The following is a 23137-nucleotide window of genomic DNA, read 5'->3' on the forward strand; positions in this document are numbered from 1 at the left end:
GAATAGCAGCAGAACCTCTAACACGAGAAATACTCTTGATAGAAGTACACATCAGAATGAGAGCCATTATCACCACAAGTGTGAAACTGCATTTATTACCAATATTCACCATATACCATACAGAACTTGCTTAAGTTGCATCATGTCCATTCAGGTAGCAGCCTTAGCTCTGTAGGGAAGGAAATAAGTTTGGAATTAGAAATAGATAATTCAATTTGGTACAAGGTAAGGAGAAAAAAAACATATGCAGCCTGTTTCATGGGAAGGCAGGCACTTACTGGAGGACATTCAACTGCACCACTATTGATGTCATCGATTACATCGTGAGGGTGTCGCCCATCGATATTGCAGCCAACAGACTGGGCTGTTCCCAAGATCTCCTTAATGGTTCCTGTAGATGGGACAGGAAAGTACATTATGCCATGATGGCTGCTGCGCTCATGACTTTTCTGCCAGATGGTCAGCAAAGCATAGCTTCATCCAGATTAGACTCCCTGAATGGAGTCACTCCAGCTCCAACTTTACGGAAGGTATGGGAAGTGAATATGGTTAGACATTGCTGTTGGGACTACAACTCCCAGAATCCCTGATGAAGGGCCATGCTGGCTGGGGATGATGGCAGTAACTTGAGTCTCACAGGACATTCAAAGAAATCAAGCAAAACTTGGGGGGCTGTAATAGTGAGGTACAAGGGGGCCTGGGAGCCAAATAAATAAAAGGCAGCTTCATTTGCTTCAGCATTTGTTACATGGAACTCATGAGCTTGTCATACATCCAGACCCTCCGCCCTAACCTTCCCTGCTTTTACCTGAGAGTTCCCGGGCCAAGGATCGGTGCCGCATCTGCCGGGCAATGTTCACAATCTCCTCAAAGCTGACATTGCCGCTGTGCTTAACTGTAAACAAAGAGAGAACTCACATTAGTCAGGCTTTGGAAGCAGACCACCAAAGGCCAAACACAGAGAGCCTCATCAGCCAGTCCTCTTAAAAAATAAAAAGGGACTGTGGCAGTGTTGTTCTTGCTCTGTTCCCATTCTTCGGCACAGAGTTACCCATGAAGAGAAATAACCCTGTTTCCTTGAATGGGGGTTTCCTCTTAGCTCACCACTGGAATGTACAAGCCACAGATGAAATCAGGCAGGCACAGTGGCGGGTGGCTGTTGCAGACAGAACTACAGCATCACACTGATTCATATTATATTTCAACTGTTTTGGCGCTGTAGCTTTCAAAATTTCCCATCTACCCTCATACAAACCAGATTTTTTATGAGCATGATTGAGGACACTAGTACAGTTCCTTGAAAGAACCTCCTGATTCTTAGAGCTAGCTGGGAATTTTAATTTTTTTAATCACTCTACCCTAAATCTTTGCAAAACAAACCATGGTTCTACTTCCATCTTTATAACTGCCCAGCTGCAATTCAGCACCTAAGCAAACCACCACCACCGGACACTCACTGTTTTTCTGCTTTTTGCGGTCACGGGGAGGCTCCTTCAGAGCTTTGATGATCAAGGCAGAGGCTGATGGGACCACCTCGATCTAGAAAGCAAAACAGTCCAGACTGAGACTCATGTGAGGCAGGGGTGGGAAGGAGGAGCAATACACTGACTACAGAAAACCTGGCATGGAAAGAAAAATCCCACCCTCCACCACAGCTCCTCCCAACTCCCAGGGCTGCATCTAACAAAGTTGTCTCATTCACATAGGGACTTCTGCTTGTGCAACAGAACACCCCCCTTCTTTCTGCCTCCTAAGCACCTATTCAATCTGTTCAGGGGCCCATGAGGAGCAGACATTCTGTTGCAAAAGCAGAAGACCTTGTGCTCGTAGAACGCTGGATGACAAAGCATTATTTCACATATACACTCCTAAAACTTTTTAATATGAATTTAACTTATCATGAAACAAAACTATCCTCTTCTGTAAGGTTTGTGTCCCCAGTTTTTCGGCACAGGACTCTCCATGGGTCAGATAGAAGAGTTCTGCTTCCTAAGCTGGGGTTTTTATTATATTAGCTCACCACTGGAACATGCCAGTCACTGTTGCACGAAAGGCATGGTGGCGGGTGGCTGTCAGGAAAGCCCAGGGCCCCCCAGGGTCTTAGCTCTAATCCAGGGTATATCACGTTTCAGAGCTGATTCAAGGTACACATCTGTAAAGCAAGGGACGAACACGACTGGCCTACCTCACAAGGCTGTTACAAAAAGTGATGCCAATGCTAAAAAAAAGGCAGCATAAATGCCAATATTGCTAGGAGCTAAGGGGAAATGTTATTTGGGGACCAATAGTCAAGTTCAAAAGTTTCTCTAGCCAAAGGCCATAACGAACTTATAGCAATTGCATTAATAAAATAATATTGATCATAGATCTGTAAAGTAAGCCAACATCCATGAGAAGATACCAGAGACACCAACAAGCTTAAATCTAGCTTGATTTCAGATTAAATGTCAAAAACCCAGAAAACAAAACAACCTTATAGCAATTTTATCTAAAATCCTTTAATTGACACTTATTCAAGTCAATGAGCGCAGTTGAGGAAAATAATAATAGTCTAAATCAGGGACGTCCAACTCCCAAAAGACTGTGATCTACTTCCAGAAAATGGTTGGACACCTCTTGGTTGGACAAGCTGCTTTCCAGAGCTTGCAATCACCCAATTCCACATAGCACAAGTAAACAATCAATCGGCATGGTATCAATTATTTTAATATACTTTAACATAGAATAGTGGTTGACATTCCTGATATCATGAACTACAACTCCCATAAATCCTGATCACTGGTCCTGCTAGCTAGGAATGATGGGAACTGTAGTTCAACATCTGGATACGTTGCGACCGCCTAATGACCAGGACCGTGTTTTTAAGGTCTGGATCCAAAGACCTCCCACACAGCAAGCTGCATGGCACTCATTTTATCGACCTCGGAAGGATGAAAGGCTGAGTCAACCTTGCCAGGATCATGGCTCTGTGGCACTAGCACAGCAGGGCATTTTCAAATGCCAGTGCTTTTGGCCACAGACCCGTCCTTTGTGGCGTTGTCTGTACCTGAGCTTGCCTGTTCTGGATGGTCAGCTTAACCGTGATCCTCAGGCCCTTCCAGTCGCCAGTAGCCTTGGCAATGTCATCACCCACCTTTTTGGGAGACTAAAAGAAAAAACAACAACAGGTATAACCAATGGGATACTTAAGTCCTGTCCCCCCAAACCTCCCCTCTAATCCAGCAACTGACCACAGATTTAGGTGCTTCACTAACTACATTCTGCCTCCTTAAGTCTCAAGCCTTGCAGCAGCACCCAAACAACACATGTGGGAAACCTGCACTCCAGACATACAATGCTTGTCTTGCAAACAAGCTTTAAGGTTTCTATTTGTTATTATTTATTAACTAATTAAATTTCTATGCTATCCCAACGATCATAGGGTGGGGTATAATATAAACAAAATATCTATCTAGTCCACAAGATATTATCTGAGCCTCATCTGGTGATACATTGCATTGAGAAACTGCAGGGGAAACAAATTCTGAAGAGCTTCCTTGCCTACTGTGTCCTAAAGGGGTGACCAAAACCAGCAAATAGGCAATTTAAAAGCCTGCAGGTATGTATAGTTATACTTCAAGTATCTCCACCCCCCAAATCAAGTTGCATAAAAACAGAAATTAAGAAACTGCTGGGCAAGAAGAATTTAACTTACCAGTGTACCACAACTTCATTTAAACAATCCAAACAATTTACAGCAGAAGCACTGCAGAAAATGTGCAGCTGGCTTAGTTGCCTGCCTAAGCCAACTGGCACCGAAAAGTTTTCTGCACGTGTTTAAACTTTAAAAAAGGTACCCTGCTGAATCTCTATGGGAAGAGCCTTCCATAGGAAATGGGCCAATAGTGCTACTTTGCCTTCAGAATTTGAATTGTCACCACTTGCATTCAGCAGCAGAACTGGACAAAGTTTTCATCACAAGGCTTTGGGTTCTGAACAGAGGTCTGGATAGCTGCACCTGGCCCCTGCGCATGTGGCTCTCTATTCCCACTCTACCCATTAGCATTTCTGTGGTTGAATAAGAACTGACTTACCAAACCCAGAGGCCCAATTTTTGGAGCCAGAGCTGAAGTGGCACCAACTTCGCCCCCAGTGCATCTTAAGAAAACTGTAAGAAGGGAGGGGGGGGGGGAGAAAACCAGCACTTTAAATATAATTATAAGTCACTGTCGTATCACGGCAAAACACCAATACAAAAATTCATACAGGGGATAAACTGCTGGAAAAATGGTAAGAGCTTCAGCCTAAAAGCAAGGTCTTACTTCCCTTTAGCTGAGATTCCTGCACTGAAGAGGGTTGGACTAGATGACCCTTGGTGTCCTTCCAACTCTATAATTCTATGACTCTAAGAACCATGTTCAAATTTCAGCTAAGCCACAAAACTAGGTGACTTTCAGTCTGACATTCACTTGTTTTCCAGCACAGCCTATTTACACAGGGTTGTTCTGAAGATAAAAATAATGCATGCATGTAAAAAGAACCATATCAATATGCTGCTTCAGGGCCTTTGTAGAAAGGTTAAAAGTGAAGCAAATCCTGTTGGCTGGACTAGATAGGGCTAGTATTATGTTCTTAATATATCAAAAGAGCTGAATAACTTAGAGAATTTTAATCAAGACTATGAATCCTACCACTCCCGAACGATTTAGCACTCCTTGATTTTCATGTAAGTGTTGTTAATGCACTTAACACAGAAAGTGAGAATATTCAGTCGTTGGTGTTCCAGAGTTATAATAATCAGGTCACAGTGCGGTTTGCCAGTCTGAGTACATAAATACTCTTGGATGTGGTGCAAGGTATCTAATTTCCAAAGATTGGAAACTATAAACATAGTACAGAAAATAAACGCAGAGCTTGTACACTGTCATGTACAGGTACCAATACAAATGCATACAAGAATAGATAAAATAAAACAAAAATACAACAGGGAGGAAAACCTAAAAACCGAGAATACAATACACTTATCATTTATGATGTATTTTGTATGTGTTATATCTATCTATCTATCTACTTAAAGTACCGGTGGCATTTGAATGAGATGAAAGAACACCGGTCTAGGTAATTTTAAAAATATGCCACAAACTTAAAAAGGGGCATGGAAGGTTCTGTGGAGAAGCATAGCAAATAAAGGCTAAAAAGCAAGCTGAACACGTCATTTACACGTGCCAATCGGCCCCCCGCCCCCACCGAGATGTAGACGTTACCACTCCATAGGCCAGCCCAAGCGAGTTGATCGGGCCCCAACCCCAAATAAGCGGTCCTCCAAAAGGCTTCGAGCCGAAAGACTTACCGACTTTGATCTCGTTGGGGTCGAACTTAGGCGGCATGACTGCGAATTGGATGCCAAGCTAAGCTCCAAGGAGGATGGCGTCGGATTCAGGAGAGCGACCAACCCTTCCTCGCCCGTAAGATCGAAGTGGCAAAAGGACCGATTGCGTGCGATCCCGCGGGATATAATATCTAAGATCTCGCGAGATTACACTCACCCGTCCTCTGAGGCTTTAAAGGGTGAGTCAAAGGAAGTCATCTTAGGTTTGGCCAGGAGGGACGGACCAAACTTCCGGTCCTTTACTGAAAAACTACCGTGTTCTCTTCGAATTCATAGTACGTAGTGCTTCTCTACACTTTAGTATCTCTACTTTGCGTTGCTACGTATTTGCCCACCAACCCTCCCGCCGTCCAATAAACAGCGTTGCTCTTCCAGCCACAACCTCGCGAGACTCAAAACTCCCTGCCGCCATGTCCACTATGGGCATTCACTGTGGAGGAGCGAGGCTACGGTTTCCATTTTAGGTGTGGGCGAGAGACCGAAGTCTGTAGGCACAAGAGATCGTTCTAAGGTGTAGCCTCTGTGTAACAGACCGCGAATATTTCCTGAGCCGGTTCGATGTTTGTTTCTTCGTTTACGGAAGAGAAGTGGGCAGGGAGAAAGACAAAGAGTTTGGCCGTGGTGAGGGAACGGTATGAGCCGGTGAATACAGGGTGCGGGAGGGGACATTGTCGAGGTGGGCGTGGCTAAGGCGTAGCTGGAGGCGGGGCTACTCCTCAGCATTCTCCCTCCCTCCCGCACTTCTGGGTGTGGCCAAGGGAGGTGCTGTTTCTCTCCCCCACCCCACCCCCGCCGTGTTGCAATGATTGCCTGAGAGCAGGCAAGGCTGCCATTGGGGCTCCTTCTCCACACCCCCTAGCATGACAGGCTTGGCAAAGCCGCACCTGTTGAACTTCTGCCTACCCGTCGAGCCCTCCAGCGCCTCTTGAGTGACAAGCGCAGCCCTGGGCAGTGGGCATGTTTACTTAGAAGTAAACCCCACAGTACACCCTCGTCTCCCCCCCCCATGGGGATTTCTCCCAGGTAAGTTACTAGTCCTCATGACCCTGTTTTTCACCCGCTGCCTCTGATTGCCCGTTGCTGGGGAAACTACAAGCGCGGGGAGGGTTGTTGCGTTCGGGTCCTGCTTCCTACCGGGGCTTCCTTTCGGGCTTCCTACTGGGGCTTCTGGCCAGCCTTGGACCAGATCCTGCAGGGCTCACCTTATGTTCTTCAATGAACAGCCCAAGCTCTGCATGCGGCCCAAGGCGGGGGCTCCCTAGGAAACAGAAGCGCGAGTCCTTGTAGGGCATGGGGTGGTGGCAGTGGATCTGACGAAATTTGGTTTGAACCCACAGGATAGAAACCCAGCTTCTATCCCATTTGAATCCATAACTTAACAACTGTCCATCTCATTTAGACACCTGTTTGGATGTATGGACTGTGTATATTAATCTTTGATGGTTAAGTCAGAATTGAGGGGATATTCTTCATGTAAATACAAGCTAGGAAGATTTTAACTTTCTTCCTCTTCTGATATGTTTGCAATCTTCTATTAAAAGCGAAAGCTACATAAACAAAGTGTTCAAGGGCACAGTTCTCATGGAGATTTTGGGGAGTCAGGAAAGATTGCTGCGCCAGTTTAGACCATATTGGGGAACACTTACGATGTGATGCTCTTCCACTGAAAAAACCAAAAGCTGAATACAGTATATTCTTTAACAAATAGTCTAGTAGAAACGTTCTGGCAGGTTCCCTACATTCAGGGATCGGAATGGAGAAAGTCAGGACCTTCCTGCAGTTTGAAGTAGCGTAGTGCTGCCTGCTTCATGATAGATGGAGATAGGTCAGATCCAGCATTGCCTATCACTGCTGGGAATTACTTGGTTAAATGCCTGTCTGCTGATAGCACTCAGGATTGTGGCTCATATTTTTCTCTGGGGAGCAGGGGTGTGGACTGAGAGGATGGGGCCCTGACTGACTCCAGCTACAGAAGAACTGACACTTGGGCTAGGGTGTTGTTTAGGATTTTTTGTTGCTGTTATTTATATTAATTTTAAATATATCTATTTTAGGTCTTAGGATGATTTTTGTGGAAGTGGTTCAGTTTGGTTGTGTACTATCTGACACCCTGGAGAGTCAGTCAGTGTAGACAATAATGAGACTGAGGAATCAAAGTGACTCAGCATAAGGCAGCTCACTATGTTATTATGGGAGCTTTTCCTGTCAGTACACACCCATGCTATGAAAAGCTGCCCCTGTTGAATTTCTGACTTTCAGACAGGTGTTAAAGACACTAGTTTAACTCTCACGCTTTGGACTCTGCACCTCAACCCCATGCTCAGTGCCCCGGGCAATGAGCTACCTGATGAATTTTCTAGACTCACTACCTTCCCAGGCTGTTGATAAAACAATGGCAGTCTTCAGCATTGCCACTATCTCCTTTCCTGCATGTGAGAATGTGTGTGGAAGCTCACACACACAGCAGGAGTTAGTTGCCTTTATTGTACTGGGAGGATTACAGGCACATTTTGGTCCAGTGGCTATCAGTGGCTGACCCCTTTCTTATACAAATGTCCCAGCTTGTGTAACTGAGGTGCCAGGACAGGGCAGGGAATGTAAAACCTCGGGTTCAGAGGCCAAATACTGCCCTCTAGGTGTCCGTATGGCCCTCTGCACTCATCCCAGGCCACACACCCCTTAAGCCAGGCCTCTCTGCACCACCACAACCCCCTGGCCAATTTTATGTGACGGAGGTTCGCCCGTGGTATCTGTTTGGCTACACCCCACCACTGCAGCCCCTGAAAGGTTCCTCACAAGGGAATGTAGCCCTTGAGCCAAAAAAGGCTTCTCCACCCCTGAACTACAGAAGGGTTATGAAAAATAAAATTCATAAATTTATTCTCTCCCCCCACCCGCCCCCAACTTCTCCAGAGGGCAGCACCTTGAGCAGAACTCGTCCGACATGAGCAGCTTCTTCTCAGGCTGACAGAGATGTAATTCCTGTTGCTCAGGTTGTGGTTGCCTTCCTGCCTTTCATTTCCTTTTTCCATCTCTGAATTGGGATAAAGGGAAGACAAGAGGAAGATGCCACTATTCTTCCGTAAAAGGAAACCCAGCGATGAAGCCCGCAAGCGCCTTGAGTACCAAATGTGCCTGGTAAGTCGGCCAGAGCTAGGTGGGCCAGCTGCTGGGACTCTTCAGGCTAGCGGGGGCTCCACTAAGGTTCTGAGGAATCTTCTGGAACCATGAAAGAATGTCATCACCTGGTCTTTTCTGGCCCTTGTTACAGATGAATCCTAAGCAGGCTGGATGGATGTAGCAGATCCACAGTATAAATGCCCTTCCGCCATGTGATAATTTGTTTCATAAAACTGTGCCAACTCTGGGATGATGCAGCTGGGGGGGGGTTTAGGGGGTCAGGTCCTAGACCCTCAGGGGTGCCTACTCCGCCCACCCAGAAAAACATGTCCCTTATTGGTGGAAAACTCTGCAGAAGAGTCTTTCCACCAGGAGTGGGGAACCAAACCAGCAGAGTTCCCAACAAGGATCAGGTGAGAGGCAATGTTAGAGCACTCCAAGATCAGATTGGCCTGTGCAGAAGCTTGGCTAGCAGGCAGGGCACCGAGCTGGTATATAGATGTTCTTAGTAGCTCTTCCAGTCCTGCGCTGGTTTTTGAGCTGGAGTTGGTGTAAGCACACCCCAACCTCAGCCGAATCCTATCATCTCCCTCCTGTTCCAGGGGTCTGCTTGAGAAGATGGTTTTACATCCCAAGGAGACCTTGCCTGTAGTTGGGCACTTCTCCAGATGGACTGGGATGGACCTGGTGTTTAAGGCTTTCCCTTGGGCTTAGGACATGTCCAACCTCAATGCCAGAGGCCAAACTCGCCCCTGGTGCTGGTCATCTGTCCTAGGCCTCATCACTTCTCACCCCCTGATGGAGCGTGACCCAGGGCTTGGTGTAAGGCTGGAGCCTCCTGGTCCTTCTCTGATGAGGAGTCACACTGTCAAGGCATGACACCCACCTCTGATTGGGACTCACCCTGTTGGGACACCACATCTGTATTGCCTGCACCGACTGATGGTGGCTCTCTAGGGTTTTCAGAGAAGGGGTGCTCCCAACCCAACCTGGGGATGCCAGGGATTGAACCTGGGACCTTCTGCATACAGAAGAAATGCTGTGCCACCAAGCTACAGCCCTTCCCCAAAGTATTTGGCAGGGCTTGGAGCACACCTCTGACAACTGGAGACTTGTAAGCAACATGGGCGCAGTGGGGCTTACTCACGCGCCCCTCCCTAAATATACATATTTATTACTTTGATTACATTCAGTGAGCAATTGAGATAAGGCCGGCAACCATCTGATTTCTCAGTTTTGCAAATGCAGCTCACCTGTCTGTCTCTCAACAGGCAAAGGAAGCCGGAGCTGATGATATACTTGACATATCCAAATGTGAACTCTTAGAGGTACGTTTCCGGTGATGCTGACTCCCAAATGTTGGCCAAGTGGTTGGGTGGGAGACATGCTGTTGACATCAGAACCTAAGAAGAGCCCTGCTGGATCAGACCAATGCCCCATTTTGCTCAGCATCCTGTTCTTACAATGGCCAGCCAGATGCCCCAATGGGACAGCTGCAGGTAGGACCTGAGCATAAGAGCACCCACTCCTCCTGCGGCATCGAAAAGCATTACTGCCTCCAACTGTGGAGGCAGAGCATAGCCACCATGGCTAGTTGCCATGCATAGCCTTCTCTCCCATGAATCTGTCTAATATTCTTTTAAATCTTTCCAAGTTGCTGGCCATCACTGCCTCCCGTGGGAGGGAGTTCCACAGTTACTATGCATTGCATGCAGAAGTGCTTTATTTGCAGTGATGGTTAAGGATCAAAAGCTCTGCTGGTTTCACCTCTGGGCATTGCTTTGGAACTAAAAAAACCCCCATTCTTTGGGCATTATCTTTGGGTTGTGGTGTCACATTCTGAAGAGTGATACCTTTTATTATCATCCTTCAGCAGAAGATGTTATGCAGGAGTGGGTTCCTCTTTCCATCTGTTTCAGAGGCAGAAATGTGTAAATAACTGCACTTGACACCCATCAACATAGAATCTGTGTTGTATCTTGACATCAAGGACTAGGAGCATCAACCCTCCTGATGTTGTTGGACTCCAATGCCCATCAGCCCCAGTCAGTGTGGCCAATGGTGAGGAATGATGGAAGTTGTAGTCCAACAGTTATCTGGAAGGCTGCAGGGTCTCTGTCCCTGGGTGGATCTTCTTGTCATTCTTATCACCAGGAGGTCTGTTCTGCACAATACAGGAGCAGGGCCTTTTGGAATGCCCTTCCTTTAAATATCAGACAAGCGCTGCCTCTGTTGTCTGTTCTGTGCCTGTGATGACCTTCCAACAAGCCTTCTAAAGCAGAGATCTTTCCCCATCTGTGTCTGCATTTCAATTGCTTTTATGTAGTTTAATGGTTATCGTGCTTCTTGTTTGCCACCCTGGGCTCCTTTGGGCAGAAAGTGGGGGCCTATAAATCTGATAAATAATGGTAATATGCCCCAAGACAAAATGACCCTTGCATAAAGTATCTCTTTTGTATTTTTTTCTTTTTTTTGAAAATAATATTTATTACTTTTCCAACAATTTAAACACAACACTACAAAAAAGGACAATACAATACAATACAAAAACACTACATAACACTGACACATTAAACTAACATAGCCAAACAAAAACAGTTTAAAACACATCAAACAATTTCAGTATCTTATCTTTCATTCACTTATTTCCACGACCTCCTCACACCTCCCTTTTTGTATTCCACTTCTATTAGATGTTTCAGCAATTCCTTTCCATCTTCCTCTGTTTTCTATCCTATAATTATCTTAATACATTCTAACCTTATTTTTCCTTTAATATTCTATTAATCTATTTATACTTAATTCCTTACAACATTTCTACTAAAGCCATATAACTTCATTCCAACATTCTTCTAGCATTCATAAATTTTGCAGTATTTCTGTAAATAGTCTTTAAACTTTTTCCATTCTTCTTCCACCGACTCTTCTCCCTGGTCTTGGATTCTGCCAATCATTTCCGCCAGTTCCATATAGTCCATCAACTTCATCTGCCATTCTTCTTTTGTATTTTTTTTCTGATCACCCCTCTCTCTCACAATAACATTTTATCTGAGCAGCATTTGGTTTTGTCCTATGCCTGCTTTTAGATTCCGTATGGAGCCTTGGCGACCTGTAAAGTCTTGCAGAAGAAGGTAAGGAACATGTTTCAATGTGTTAGTACAGGCTTTGTCCACTGGGCAAAAGCCCTCCAGACATTGTTTCCCTGCAGTTCTCATCAGCCCCAGCCAGCATGGCAGTGCTGGCCATGACTGCTGGGAGTTGTAGTCCAAAATGGCTCTGCTGACTGGGGCTGATGGGAGTTGTAGGCCAAAATACCCAGAGAGCATTAGGTTGACAAAGCTCATGTTGACACACAGGCCAATATCATAAAAATAGGTGGTGGCTTCTCTATGCATCAGACTCTTCCTGTGTCCTCCCCTGCTAAACAATTTATGAGGCTGGAGAACCCTCTTGTCCACACAGAGCAAGAAATGGCTGGTGGCCTCAAACAATAGTCAAAGCCTCATATGTCCATGGGCAGAAATGGGACCCTTTGAGTCTTGGTCAATGTGCTTTTGAATGTGTAGCGATTCCCTCTCCCTGTTGTGTTTTAACTTTCCTCAAACACCCTGGAGGGTTTTTCTGGGAGCAAAAGCAGTTCAAGCCTATACAGTGTCTTGCTGGCAAGGTCCATTTCTTCATTGCCTCCCGCTCCAGATCACTTGTTGCATTGGTTTCCCAAATCATAGTGGCAGTAAACCATGATTTATATGGGTGCACTGAAACTGCAGGCACTTCACTCCCTCTGCCTCTCTGACTCCACTCCCAGGAAACAAGTCTGGGTTAGCGCTACCTCTGAACCCAGGTTCACCATTTATTTCTCTCCAAGCAAACCACAAGTGAGTTAGCCAAGAACAAACCTTGATTATGGCTCCCAGCATCACTCTGATAATATCCTCTCTGCTTCTTTCATTGCCTAGGTGCTGATTGCTCACACCAATTGCTTGACATCTCTGACCCCTAAATCCTGTAGCATCCTGAATCTCCTAACTGTGAAGGTAACTTGAAACTCTTTTTTTTTTTTTTTGCAAATGACTCAAGAGGTAGGAATGAATCATTGAGTGGAAGCTTCTGGACCTGATAGTGAAGAAGGCACAGAACCACTGTGTGTGTGTTGACAGAAGGGGGGCTCTTGAAACCAGGTCCCATTCCTATGTGATTTTGTTCCATGTATTCTTTAAATATACGAGAGACCTCGGAGAGAGAAGGGGAAGGTGTCAGAGATACACAGAGAAGAATGAGAGGAAGAGAGAAGCAGGGTGTCACAGACCAAGAAAGAGGAATAAGGGCATGTCAGGGACAGAGAAGTGTGTGTGTGAGAGAGAGAGAGGAGGGAGGGGAGGGAGGGGGTGCCAAGGACAGAGAAAGAGGAAGAAGCAGTTTGTCAGAGACAGAGAAGTGAGTGGTCCGCTCTCCACTGGCTTTGGCCTCTTTTAACAGGTTAGTGCTGAGGGAGTGTGGCCCTCAATAGAGAAAAAATGTTCTCCAGCCCTGCTATGAAGGCTTACCAGCTAAATGAACGGCCATTTTCCTTCTCTGCCCTTCCAGGTTTTAGATCTACATGACAACCAGCTGACCTCACTTCCTCCTGATATTGGCCAACTGACATCTCTCCAGGTGAAAGAGACAAAACACATCCTGGGGGAGAATTCTGTTCTGAATTGTTTCTCGTGTGCAGTGTCAGTGTGGTGACTCAGAAAGTATGGGAACTTTTCCATCTTTTTTGGGACCGTGAAGGCTCAGACTAGCCCCTCAAAATGGGATAGTGAAACCAAGGGCTGAATGGAGAGCCTTCTTATTGCTTGAGGCTAGGACCTTTCTGGGTTAGTTACCACAGAGCAGAAACAGAGAGAAACCTGTGTGGAACACCAGCCCGTGTGACTGGCTGCCAGTGTGAAACCTGCTGATTGGCCAGGTCTCTATGAATACCAAGAGCCTGGCATTCCTGTTTTTTTGTTTGTTTTCATGTTTTTATATCCTGACATTCTTTCAAGTTGGGATTCAAAGTGGCTTCCAACATTCAAAACAATCATTGTAAAATACAAATAAAATCAGACCAATTTAAAAAATAGCTTAAATACATCAAAACACAATTAGAACCATCAGTTAAAATCCAATTTGCCCTGACAGCAGCTGAATGATCAGTATCATCTGCACCTTAGTTTCCAAAAGTCCATCCGAACATGAAGATATTAGTCTATTGGTGGAAGGATGGCAAAGAGGGAGCTAGTATAACCTCTCTTGGGAGGGAATGCTACAATCAGGGTGCAGTTTCTTTCTTGTGTCACCACAAACAATGCTTCCAATGTTGATTGGACCATGAGAAGGTGATGCCATGGACTGGCTGGACACAGAGGAATGGTGGGAGGCACTTGCTGGGGAACCCCCAAGGGACAGAGTTCTCAGAGTCTGGGATTGGTGGTGGGACGACAGTGCGTGGTCAGAGGGAGAAGCTTAGAGGAGGAGGTGTTGAAAGCTGAAGCGCTAACAGGCTCTAGTGAGCAGGGAGAGTGTGACAGAGAGAAGTCCAAAATCAGAAGTAGAGGCAGAAACAGGACAGGAAGAAGACCAAGAGGTAGAGAGGAGTCAGGCTGGTGAAGATACCAGGATGTATCCCCCTCCTTCTGCCACAAGCTCTGCTCCTCTCCCCCTGGTCTCCCAGGACCAGGAGAGGCACGAAGAGGGAGGAGCAGAGACAGGTGCATTGGGAGAATCTCAGATTGCTCGGGAAATATCTTGGGAAGAATCTAGGGGAGGAGGAGATTTAGACAGCTGTGGGAAGGTGGGGACCTTCAGCCTCCACAACTGCCTCATAGAGGCAGAGTTGCTGTGCTCATTAGGCCTGACACCCCTCAGCTGACCTTATTTCTTCTAAGAAGGAGTTAACTTCATTTACTCTGTGTGATTTATTGCTGGCTGGCTCCCTTACAAGTGCTCACCTGAGGTTTTAGCAGGGTCATCAAAACAAGACATTTTTGTCTCCTGCCCTCAAGACCAGCCTGCTGAACTCAAGAGACTCAGCACTCCGTAAAGTGCACCCTCTGAATTGGATTTCACAGGAACTTCCTACTGCCTCTCTCTAATGGAACAGGAAGGAGACCGACCCCTCTTGTTTCTGCTCTCTGTCCTTGATAGGTCCTGAACTTTGAAAAGAATCTATTGAAGGCCCTTCCAGATTCTATAGGGGACCTTGTCCAGCTGCAGACGCTTAATCTGAAAGGTAGGAGGAAATGCCTCAGGCAGCAATCCGCAGGGATAGGGGAACATATTTCACAGTAATAAAAACACTTAAATCTAGTTTTATAAATAGTTGTAGTAAAAACATCCAGTTCCTTCATCTGCCCAAACGCCCGGGGTAACCAAGAATGTTGTTGCCTGGTGCCCATCAGTGACAAGGCTGGTACCAGACTGGACTTCCCCATGGCAGCATTTTCCATTCTAGGGGTCGATAGGAAAAGAATTGAAAATAAAACTTCTGACATCATCAAGCCATTATACAAATACACACACACATATATCCAAGAAGTGTGTTAATATCTGCGTCTTGCACATTCTGCCTTCTCTTTTTTTTAAAGTAATTTTTATTCAAAATTTCAACATAACAATTTATCAAAAACATATCCTCCTCACTCCCCCCCTATTTTTCCCTCCCCAGAAAAAGCCCCCCACCCCCGGATTTCCCTCAGCTCCTCTTTCTGGTTTTTCAGTACATGCTATTCTCTGCATATTATAAAATTGTTAAGATCTTTAAATTATCTGTCTTTATGTTACCCATAATAAATTTGTGTATGTTTATTCAAAACCTGCCAAGGAGTCCAGTTCATTTTGTTGTTTCCTTAACTACTTTGTAAAAGGTTCCCATTCTTCTTTTAAATCACAGTTGTCCTTATCATGCAGTTGGTGCATCAATTTCGCCAATTCTGCATAGTCCATCAGTTTCTCTTGCCACAGTTCTTTTGTCGGGATTTCTTCATTCCTCCATCCTTGTGCTATTAAGACTCTTGCCGCCATTGTTGCATACATGAATATGTTCTTCAATTTCCTTGGCAGGTCTTTTCCTACAATCCCTAACAGAAATGCTTCAGGCTTTTTTACAAATGTTAATTGGCACATTCTGCCTTCTCTGGCAGGCAACAAGCTGAAGGAACTGCCAGCCTCCCTGGGTGGCTTGCGTAGCCTACGGACCTTAGACATCAGCGAAAACCTAGTGCAGGAGTTGCCGCAGGCACTGGCTCACATCCGAACACTGGAGGTATGTGCCCAAAGAAGTTTTTGCTTTGTTTGTGTGTGTGTGGTGCAAAATTCATATTGAGCGGAAGGAAGAGGTCAATATGTGTCAGGACTGGTCATCATCCTCTTCAGATCACCACACAAATGCTTCTTGTTCTTTTATAAAACCTTTTATTGTGTATTAACAAAACATTCTTATAAATGATTCTTAAATATTACTCCTCAGAGTCACTTCTTTCAGATACATTCTGAGCTCTGCTTCTCCATGACCAGTCACCCTCAAAATGGCGAAGGCGCCTTTCCTTTCGTTTTCCCGCTCTTTTTCCTACCCTCCTGGCTAGAGCTGACCTGTATCTCCCCTCCTCCGAATCTGAGCTGGAACTTAACCCTTGCCTTTCCTGTGAACAGCCGGTCCCTCCCTGTTGTTCCTCTTGCTCCCTTCTATTAGATTCACTGCTCTCCCTCCCCCCTTGGGGAATGCTTTCTCCCTCTGATAAACTGAAAACTTCTAACTCTTCCCTGACAATATGGAGCTGGAAAGGAAAGCTTTGCTTCTTTCAGATCATACTAGGATGGGTATAAGCAACTCTTCTCTTCCTGGGAAGCTTGTGTGCCAATCTAGCCTTCTACAAAGGGCATGAATCTCAAGACTTCTCCTGCATTGCTCATCAACTAAGACCCTCCTCCAAGTGCCGTCTGTTGCTGAAGTGTGTTGTGATTACATCAGTAGTTTAGTGGCCAGTTCAGAAGTGCAGGGTCCTTTCTTGATGGTCAAAGCCACACCCCTTCACAGCTAGATCCCTTTCTAAAATGCAACAGTTTTATAATTATACAGTAGTAATAATTAGTGACGCATTGCAACAATCAATGCAGATCTTCATTTGTTGCCTTTCAGCTAGATCTTCCATTTACTGTGCATTTGCTGTGCAAATGATTTGGAGTCCTCCAACATCTTCTCTCAGAGTGATTTAAGTTGTGATTCTCTTGGAAGTTCCATTGTACCTAACAGAACTTGCACACTATTCTCTTGAAACCAAAGCAGCTTTTGTTTTCAGGGTTCCTAAATGGTTAACTCTGGAGCTCACATAACTCTTTCTCCTCAGTATTTTCCCTGCTTGCTTTCTCCAGATTGATCCTTGGAGCCAGTCCTCAGAGGATGACTCCCCTTCCTTTCATTCTGATTGGCTCAAATCAACACAAAGGCTAAGACTTCTTCCCAGTGGCTAAAACACCCCCTTTTATGTGGATTGGGTGACACTGGAGACTGGGGCCATGATGGGGGGGGGAATAGTAATGGATCTTCAACCTTCCATGACTGGACCACTGCATTTCTGGGTTGCACAGAAGAGAAGAGGTTGTAGCCAACTAAGTTCTGCTCATAGACCCATGAAAATCAATGGGTCATAGTCATTTGTTACCTTTCAAGGCATCTACTCTGAGTAGGACTAGTACAGGAGACAAGCCATGGCCTTTTTGGCAGTGGCTCCTTGATTTTAAAATGCCCTTCCTAGAGGAGCTCGATAGGCACTGACCTTGCAATTTTTCCAGCAATTAGTTAAGACTTTATTGTTGACCAGGGCAATTTGAAAGGGGTTCTGTTTGCTTTCAGCCAGCTTTTGGGTTCTATGTGGCTGCCTTTCAGTCAGTTTTCTTGTTTTCTGAGGGATTATATTTTTTCCTTTCATTGCATTTCATCATCATTATTGTGCGCCGTCCTGGGATCAGTTTGGAGGAAGGCATTTTGGATGATGTCAAAATGCATTTCAAAAGAACCTTTTTTTGTTCACGTCAAAAAGAATTTTGCAGAGCTAGAAAAGGTTCAGAAATTAGCAGCTAGGAGGATAAAAGGGATGGAGCAACCCCCCTGTGAGGGAAGGTTACAATATTTGGGCCTTTTTAGTTAGAGGAAAGACAGGTAAATGTCAGGAGGGGGACATGATAGGGGTATATGAGATTATGCATGATGCAGAGAAAGTGGTTTCCTCCCTCTCTCACACTGCTAGAATTTGGGAGTGTTTCTGTTGCACTTGGATGCTGCTTGTGGGTTTCCCATTGGGGCATCTGGTTGGCCACTGTGAGAACAGGATGCTGGACTAGATGGGCCTTGATCCAGTAGCCAGGCTCCTCTTACCTTCTAAAATAATTATATTTCTGTCTGTTCTGCAGACACTGACCCTGGATGCCGTGTCCATGTCCTACCCGTCCAATGACATCTGCAGCGCTGGCACAGAGGCCATCCAGCAGTTTCTGTGTGGAGGTGAGCAGAGCAGAGGGCCTGCCTAGTGCAAGCAGGGTGGAGAGGACCAGCCCAACAGCGCCTGATGCCTCTGAGACTCCTCTCCTGGGATGAAGGGCCTAGGGAGGGGCTGTAGCTCAATCGAAGTGCATCTGCCTTGCATGCAGAAGGTCCCAGGTTCGATGCCCAGCATCTCCAAGTAGGGCTGGAAGAGAACCTTGTCTGGAATTGAGAAGAGGGGCTGCTAGCCAGTGTAGATGGCCCTGAGCTACATGGACCAACTGTCTGGCTCAGTATATGGCCGCTTCCTATGAAAACATGCTTGCTGAATTCTAGAGCCACCTCAATGCGCTTGGTGGCCAAGCAGGGCTCAGGTCTCCCTGACTCATTTTTAGCGCTCTGCCCAGTGCATCACACTTAGGTGTGTGACACCTGAACCCTGCCAATAACTGACCTGCCCGTGCTGTCTTCTGGTTTCTCCCAGAATTAGGAATCGAGTACAATCCTCCCTCGCAGTATTTACTCCCAGTGTTGGAAAGTGACGGAGGTGAGACTTCGGTGGACGGAGTCAGCAGGATGGTCACGAAATATGCGGAGAATGAGGCTCAGTGGCAGGTAATTGCTGAGAAGCAGGCAGTGGTCTTCAAAGTCAGGGATGGGGAGTGTGTTACCCTCTGGATGTCGCTGGATTCCCATCGCCCTTGACCAACTGGCCATGCCGGCTGCAGGGGCTGATGGGAGTTGGGCATCCTAACAGTATCTGGAGGGCCACAGATTCCCCAGCCCTGCCTTCAACCTAATAATGGTCACTGGCTCCCCTGAACTGTGAGAGGTGGGGTGTGTGTGTCTGTGTTTGTTTGTATGAATGAGTGGGTGTGTTGTGTTAAAGCCAGTTAAATCCATGCTCCTTTTGTGAGAGCCAGTGTGGTGTAGTGGTTAAGAGCAGTGGACTTGTAATCTGGTGAACCGGATTCGCGTCTCTGCTCCTCCACATGTAGCTGCTGGGTGACCTTGGGCTAGTCATGCTTCTCTGAAGTCTCTCAGCCCCACTCACCTCACAGAGTGTTTGTTGTGGGGGAGGAAGGGAAAGGAGAATGTTAGCCGCTTTGAGACTCCACTTCGGGTAGTGATAAAGTGGGATATCAAATCCAAACTCTTCTTCTGTTCCTCCTTTTTCAGAACAAATTTATGGATTACGAGAAGCGGAAGGTAAGAAACATTTCCCATTGCTCAGCCCTTCTCCCTTTTGGAAAACTGTTATGCCCTCCAGATGGCTCCCTCAGATTGTTCCACTTCTTCACTGGATCCGCCAATTTCTGTGGGGAAGTATTGTTTACGTACACGAGTGGCCCACATATAATAATGATGATGATGATAGTGCCATCTGAAGAAAAATAGATCTGGCTCAGTTTCCTCAGTCAGCAAATTCCTTTGCTTTAAAGCCAGGATGGGAAAGCTTTTGGCCCTTCAAGGTTGCTGGAGTACAGCTGCCATAATCCCTGAGGATTAGGCATTCTGTCTTAGACTGATTGGAGTTAAGAGTCCAGCAAGATCTGGAGAGCCACAGGTCCCGTCCCCCCCAGTGTAAAGTGTTGAAATAATAAAAATGCTTCAGCCAGAATGGTAGCCAGAGCACCTTACACAAGACGAGTAGCAAACAGTCCTTAACCTGCAGGTGTATAATCTAAGACATGGCACAAAAGGAATGAAGAGAGAAGAGGCAAACAAGTAAGCTCATGCATTAGTTCTTACAAAGTTATCATAACAAGCAGCTTGGAAAGGAAAAGGTTTAAGGAGAGAGGAGGAGCCCAAAGTGAGCTGGTTTGCCAGCTGAATTGATGGAGTGGGCACCTGCTGTCCCATCTTACTCTATGCTCTAGCTTGAGGGATTAATTGCCCACTGGGTGGCAGCCGAAGAAGAGAGGAAAATTCAGTGGAAGATGAGGTGGCAGAGTTGTGTCTGGACTGTACCACTTCAAACTGCAGGTGTTAGCTCATACAATTAATTACTCTTCTGCTCACACACACCCCGTTCCCCCCCCCCACCCAAGAAAAGTAGCTTATCTAGCCTAGCTTTTCCATGGCATACTAGATTTCTACATGCATGAGGATTATCTATTGGGAGGGATTTTTTTTTCCAAAAAACTTTATTTGTAAGATTAGATAACAAGAAGCAAAAAACATGCAGGGGGATAACCCTTACTATATTTTGTGTGGGTGAGCTTTCAGTTAGGCAAGCTCTCCCCCCCCCTTGCCGCCACCTGCAGTCTGTAGTCCAAACACAGGTTTGTTCACTTCCACCTGCTGTTTATGAACACACAAGCCCTGTCTCTCGTCATGCACCAGGAGGAACACTACAAGCCACATGTTTGCATGTGTGTGCTGATGAGGCTTTTTGTTGGTCCTTCCCAGGAGCAGAAGATGCAGGAGAAGCTGGAGTTTGAGCGCTGGTTGGATCTGGAGCAGCGAGGTCAAGCCCAGCTCATGCACCAGAGCCACGCCCAGAAAGGGGAGATCCTCCAAAGCATGAAGGAGGTATCTTGTCTGTCTCCCTTTTCTACCACCACCCTGGACCCTTCTGTTGCTCCGTGGTTAAGCTGCTCAAAAATATTTCTAAGTAAAAGAAAATGAAATAGGTCATCCTAGGATGGATTGATAATTGCCCTGTAGGCAGTGATGACTGACACCCTTTGAGACTGGTAGGGCGGAAGGCAGGGAGCCCAACAGTAGATGGCGCCAGAGTCAATGACAGGTGGAGACTGCTAAGTACTTTTGTCCTCATCCTCACTGCTGAGTTCTGCAAGGGGCCACCCAGAGACTAAGAAGGAAGAAGCTGGCAGGCGGTGCTGCTACCTGTTGAACTGGTTGCAGGTAGGCTGGGGAGACAGTGCCCCATTCACCCCAATGGACCAGCCTCCACTGCCCATAAGAGAGGTTCATACATCTGCTTATTGTGGTTGGGAAAATGTGCCATTCTGAGGAATCCGGATGTAGGCTTACCCTCGGGTTGCAAGGTCCAGGGAGGCCTCTGTGGGAGATAAGGCTGTCCTGGAGATCAAGTGAAATGGTCCTTTGATGCTGTTCTGCTCTCTGCTTGCAGGAGCAGGTGAGGCTGGAGCAGGGCCTGACCCGGCACCAGGAGCGCCTGGGAGAAGAACGCATGAAGCTGTTGGAGCAGCTGAAGCAGATGGAGCAAGGGGTGTCCGGTCGGATCAAGAAGCTGCTGGAAGAGAACCAGAGGTCAGAGGTGGTGTTGAGCAATAGTCACGGGAGCTATGCTTGCAACTCTTGACTGTTTTCACTCCCGGGCTGGGTTTATTGCACCAAGGCTCAAAGACACCTGGGCTGGATTTTCAGATCTGATGGTGTGACTCCAGACAAAAAGTTCAGTTGGGGTTGGGGAACATTTTTAGCTGGAGGATCATGTTTCTTTCTGGGAAGGTTTCCAAGGGCCACTTGCCAGTGGTTTGTGGGGCCACAGGCTAAAATAGGTGGAGCATCACATGCAAATTTTATATTGGAACTCACACACACAGCTCTCTATCCTCCCATCTAGTCAACCAAGAGGCATTATCAGAGTTCAGGGGCACATCCCAGCCAGACAAAAACACTCAAGAATTTAAGTAGGGCTGGCAAGGGGGTTGGCTGGGGTGAGTCCCAAGGACCAGGCAGAGAGGCTTGGAGGGCCAAATTCAGCCTCTGGGTCTGAGGTTCCCAGCTCTCAAGTTAAGAGGTCAAACAGGAGTAGCCCTGTCAGGACATCCCTGATGTTAGCAAAATTGGTCCAGGATTTTTTCCTTTGAAAGTAAATCCCAAGAGTCGTGGTCTGGAAAAGCCAGACCCTTCATAGCAGAATGAGTTTTTTTCTCGCTATCTTTTACCAAGATCCTTCACACTGTTGCTTCAGCTATGATTTGGTTCAGGTGGAGAGTTTATATAGGACTTTATACAGGTTCCACTCCATGCTGGTTCTCAGCCAGGCGCTCGTCCAGACAGGTGGTTGCATGAGCTTCCCCCCTCCTCTTAGAACTGAACGAGGACTAATAATGCCTTCTGGCGTTTTTTCCCCTCCTTGCTTTCTTTCTAGGCAAAAGCAGAGCTCTGAGATTCTCAAATCTCTGGAGAATGACCGGTGAGTGTCCCAGATGCTCTTGGCTGGGTAAGGAGTGGGGAGGGTGATGCCTTTGCATGAGAACATAAAAAGTGTTGCCTGGGTCAGGACAATGGGCGGTCTAGTTCAGCATCTTGTTCTCACAGTGACTGACCAGATGCATCTCTCTGTACTTGGTTTCCAGCACCTGGCATTCAGAGGCATGCTGCCTCCATTGTAGCTTGTAGCCATTGATTGCCACCAGGGAAAGGCCGTAGCTCAGTGGTAGAACACCTGTTTTGCATGCAGAAGGTCCCAGGTACCATCTTTGGCATCCTTAGGTGGGGTTGGAAAAAGCTCCCTCTCTGAAACCCTGGAGAGTCGTTGTCAGTCATTGTAGGCAATAGTGAGCTATATGCACCGAAGGTTTGACTCGGCGTAAGGTGGCCTCCTCAGTTCCTATTATGTTTTCATCCAAGAGTTTGTCTTATCCTCTTGAAAAATTTCACATGCTATGCATAAAAATGGGAGATGACTGTTGCTTTCATGCCCAGGCTTCCTAGAGGCTTCCAGCTGCCCCCTGCTGGAAACTGGAACACTAGGTTTGATGAGCCTTCAGTCTAATCTAAACAATGAAAGAGGCAGGACAGGCCTTGCCACTGGCTGACAGTTGAGGGAAGGGCATGCAGTGGCTGAATCTCTCCCTTTTCCCCTGCCAGGATCCGGATGGAGCAGCTGATGGCCATTACTCAGGAGGAGGCTGAGCAGCTGCGCAGGAAGGAAGTGGCCTGTGAGTGCGGCTGTGGGAGTTCTGGGTGGGAGCCTTTACACCCCAGGCATAGAACTGCTTCTTCTGACTATCTTGATTTCTACAGAAAGAACGTGGAATATTTTCCCACTCAAGGGCTGTATTCTCTACTGGGCAGCCATCTGGGGGCCACATGCCAGGGTGGGTGGGACAACAAATGTATTTTTTTCCTTTTGTACCATAGCCTATTTTTTTACATACGCATGCACACACACATCCCCTCTCTGTCCTCCATCATGACAAACG

The 23137-nt window shown here is 46.5% G+C and overlaps 2 protein-coding genes across 6 annotated transcripts in view; one reads left to right on the forward strand and one right to left on the reverse strand.

Annotated features, from left to right (window-relative positions):
- Positions 1-66: 66 nt before the first annotated feature.
- Positions 67-5489, reverse strand: RPL12 (ribosomal protein L12). Its single transcript, XM_081179548.1, has 7 exons — positions 5330-5489; positions 4074-4147; positions 3047-3145; positions 1458-1539; positions 809-895; positions 279-391; positions 67-169 (listed from the first exon to the last, which is right to left on the reverse strand). The coding sequence occupies exons 1-7, from the start codon at positions 5364-5366 to the stop codon at positions 164-166; spliced, it is 498 nt and encodes a 165-aa protein (XP_081035674.1). The 5' UTR covers positions 5367-5489; the 3' UTR covers positions 67-163.
- A 134-nt stretch (positions 5490-5623) lies between these two features.
- The window catches only part of LRSAM1 (leucine rich repeat and sterile alpha motif containing 1), a 29969-nt gene continuing 12455 nt past the window's right edge, over positions 5624-23137 (forward strand). For 2 of the 5 annotated variants that reach the window (XM_081179534.1, XM_081179538.1), the window contains exons 1-15: positions 6135-6391; positions 8282-8506; positions 9760-9816; positions 11575-11619; positions 12448-12525; positions 13076-13144; positions 14663-14747; positions 15658-15779; positions 17924-18014; positions 18478-18608; positions 19173-19202; positions 20406-20528; positions 21094-21233; positions 22081-22125; positions 22803-22873. In XM_081179534.1, coding sequence (XP_081035660.1) covers positions 8435-8506; positions 9760-9816; positions 11575-11619; positions 12448-12525; positions 13076-13144; positions 14663-14747; positions 15658-15779; positions 17924-18014; positions 18478-18608; positions 19173-19202; positions 20406-20528; positions 21094-21233; positions 22081-22125; positions 22803-22873 — 1159 coding nt within the window. In that variant the 5' untranslated portion in view covers positions 6135-6391; positions 8282-8434. Of the gene's footprint in view, positions 6011-6134; positions 6392-8281; positions 8507-9759; positions 9817-11574; positions 11620-12447; positions 12526-13075; positions 13145-14662; positions 14748-15657; positions 15780-17923; positions 18015-18477; positions 18609-19172; positions 19203-20405; positions 20529-21093; positions 21234-22080; positions 22126-22802; positions 22874-23137 lie in introns of those variants that run through there. The other 3 variants (XM_081179535.1, XM_081179537.1, XM_081179536.1) reach the window with 3 other exon arrangements.

Source organism: Podarcis bocagei (genome assembly GCF_964188305.1).
Source record: "Podarcis bocagei genome assembly, chromosome: Z".
Lineage (NCBI taxonomy): Eukaryota > Metazoa > Chordata > Lepidosauria > Squamata > Lacertidae > Podarcis > Podarcis bocagei.

What these genes read in the sequence shown, in the direction of transcription:
- RPL12 (XM_081179548.1), bottom strand. Translation starts at nt 5,366, where the DNA reads ATGCCGCCTAAGTTCGACCCCAACGAGATCAAAGTCG. An exon ending in CCCCAACGAGATCAAAGTCG is followed by an intron (nt 4,148 to 5,329) that starts GTAAGTCTTTCG and finishes CCCTTCTTACAG; the next exon opens with TTTTCTTAAGATGCACTGGG. An exon ending in CCGCAAAAAGCAGAAAAACA is followed by an intron (nt 896 to 1,457) that starts GTGAGTGTCCGG and finishes CTTTGTTTACAG; the next exon opens with TTAAGCACAGCGGCAATGTC.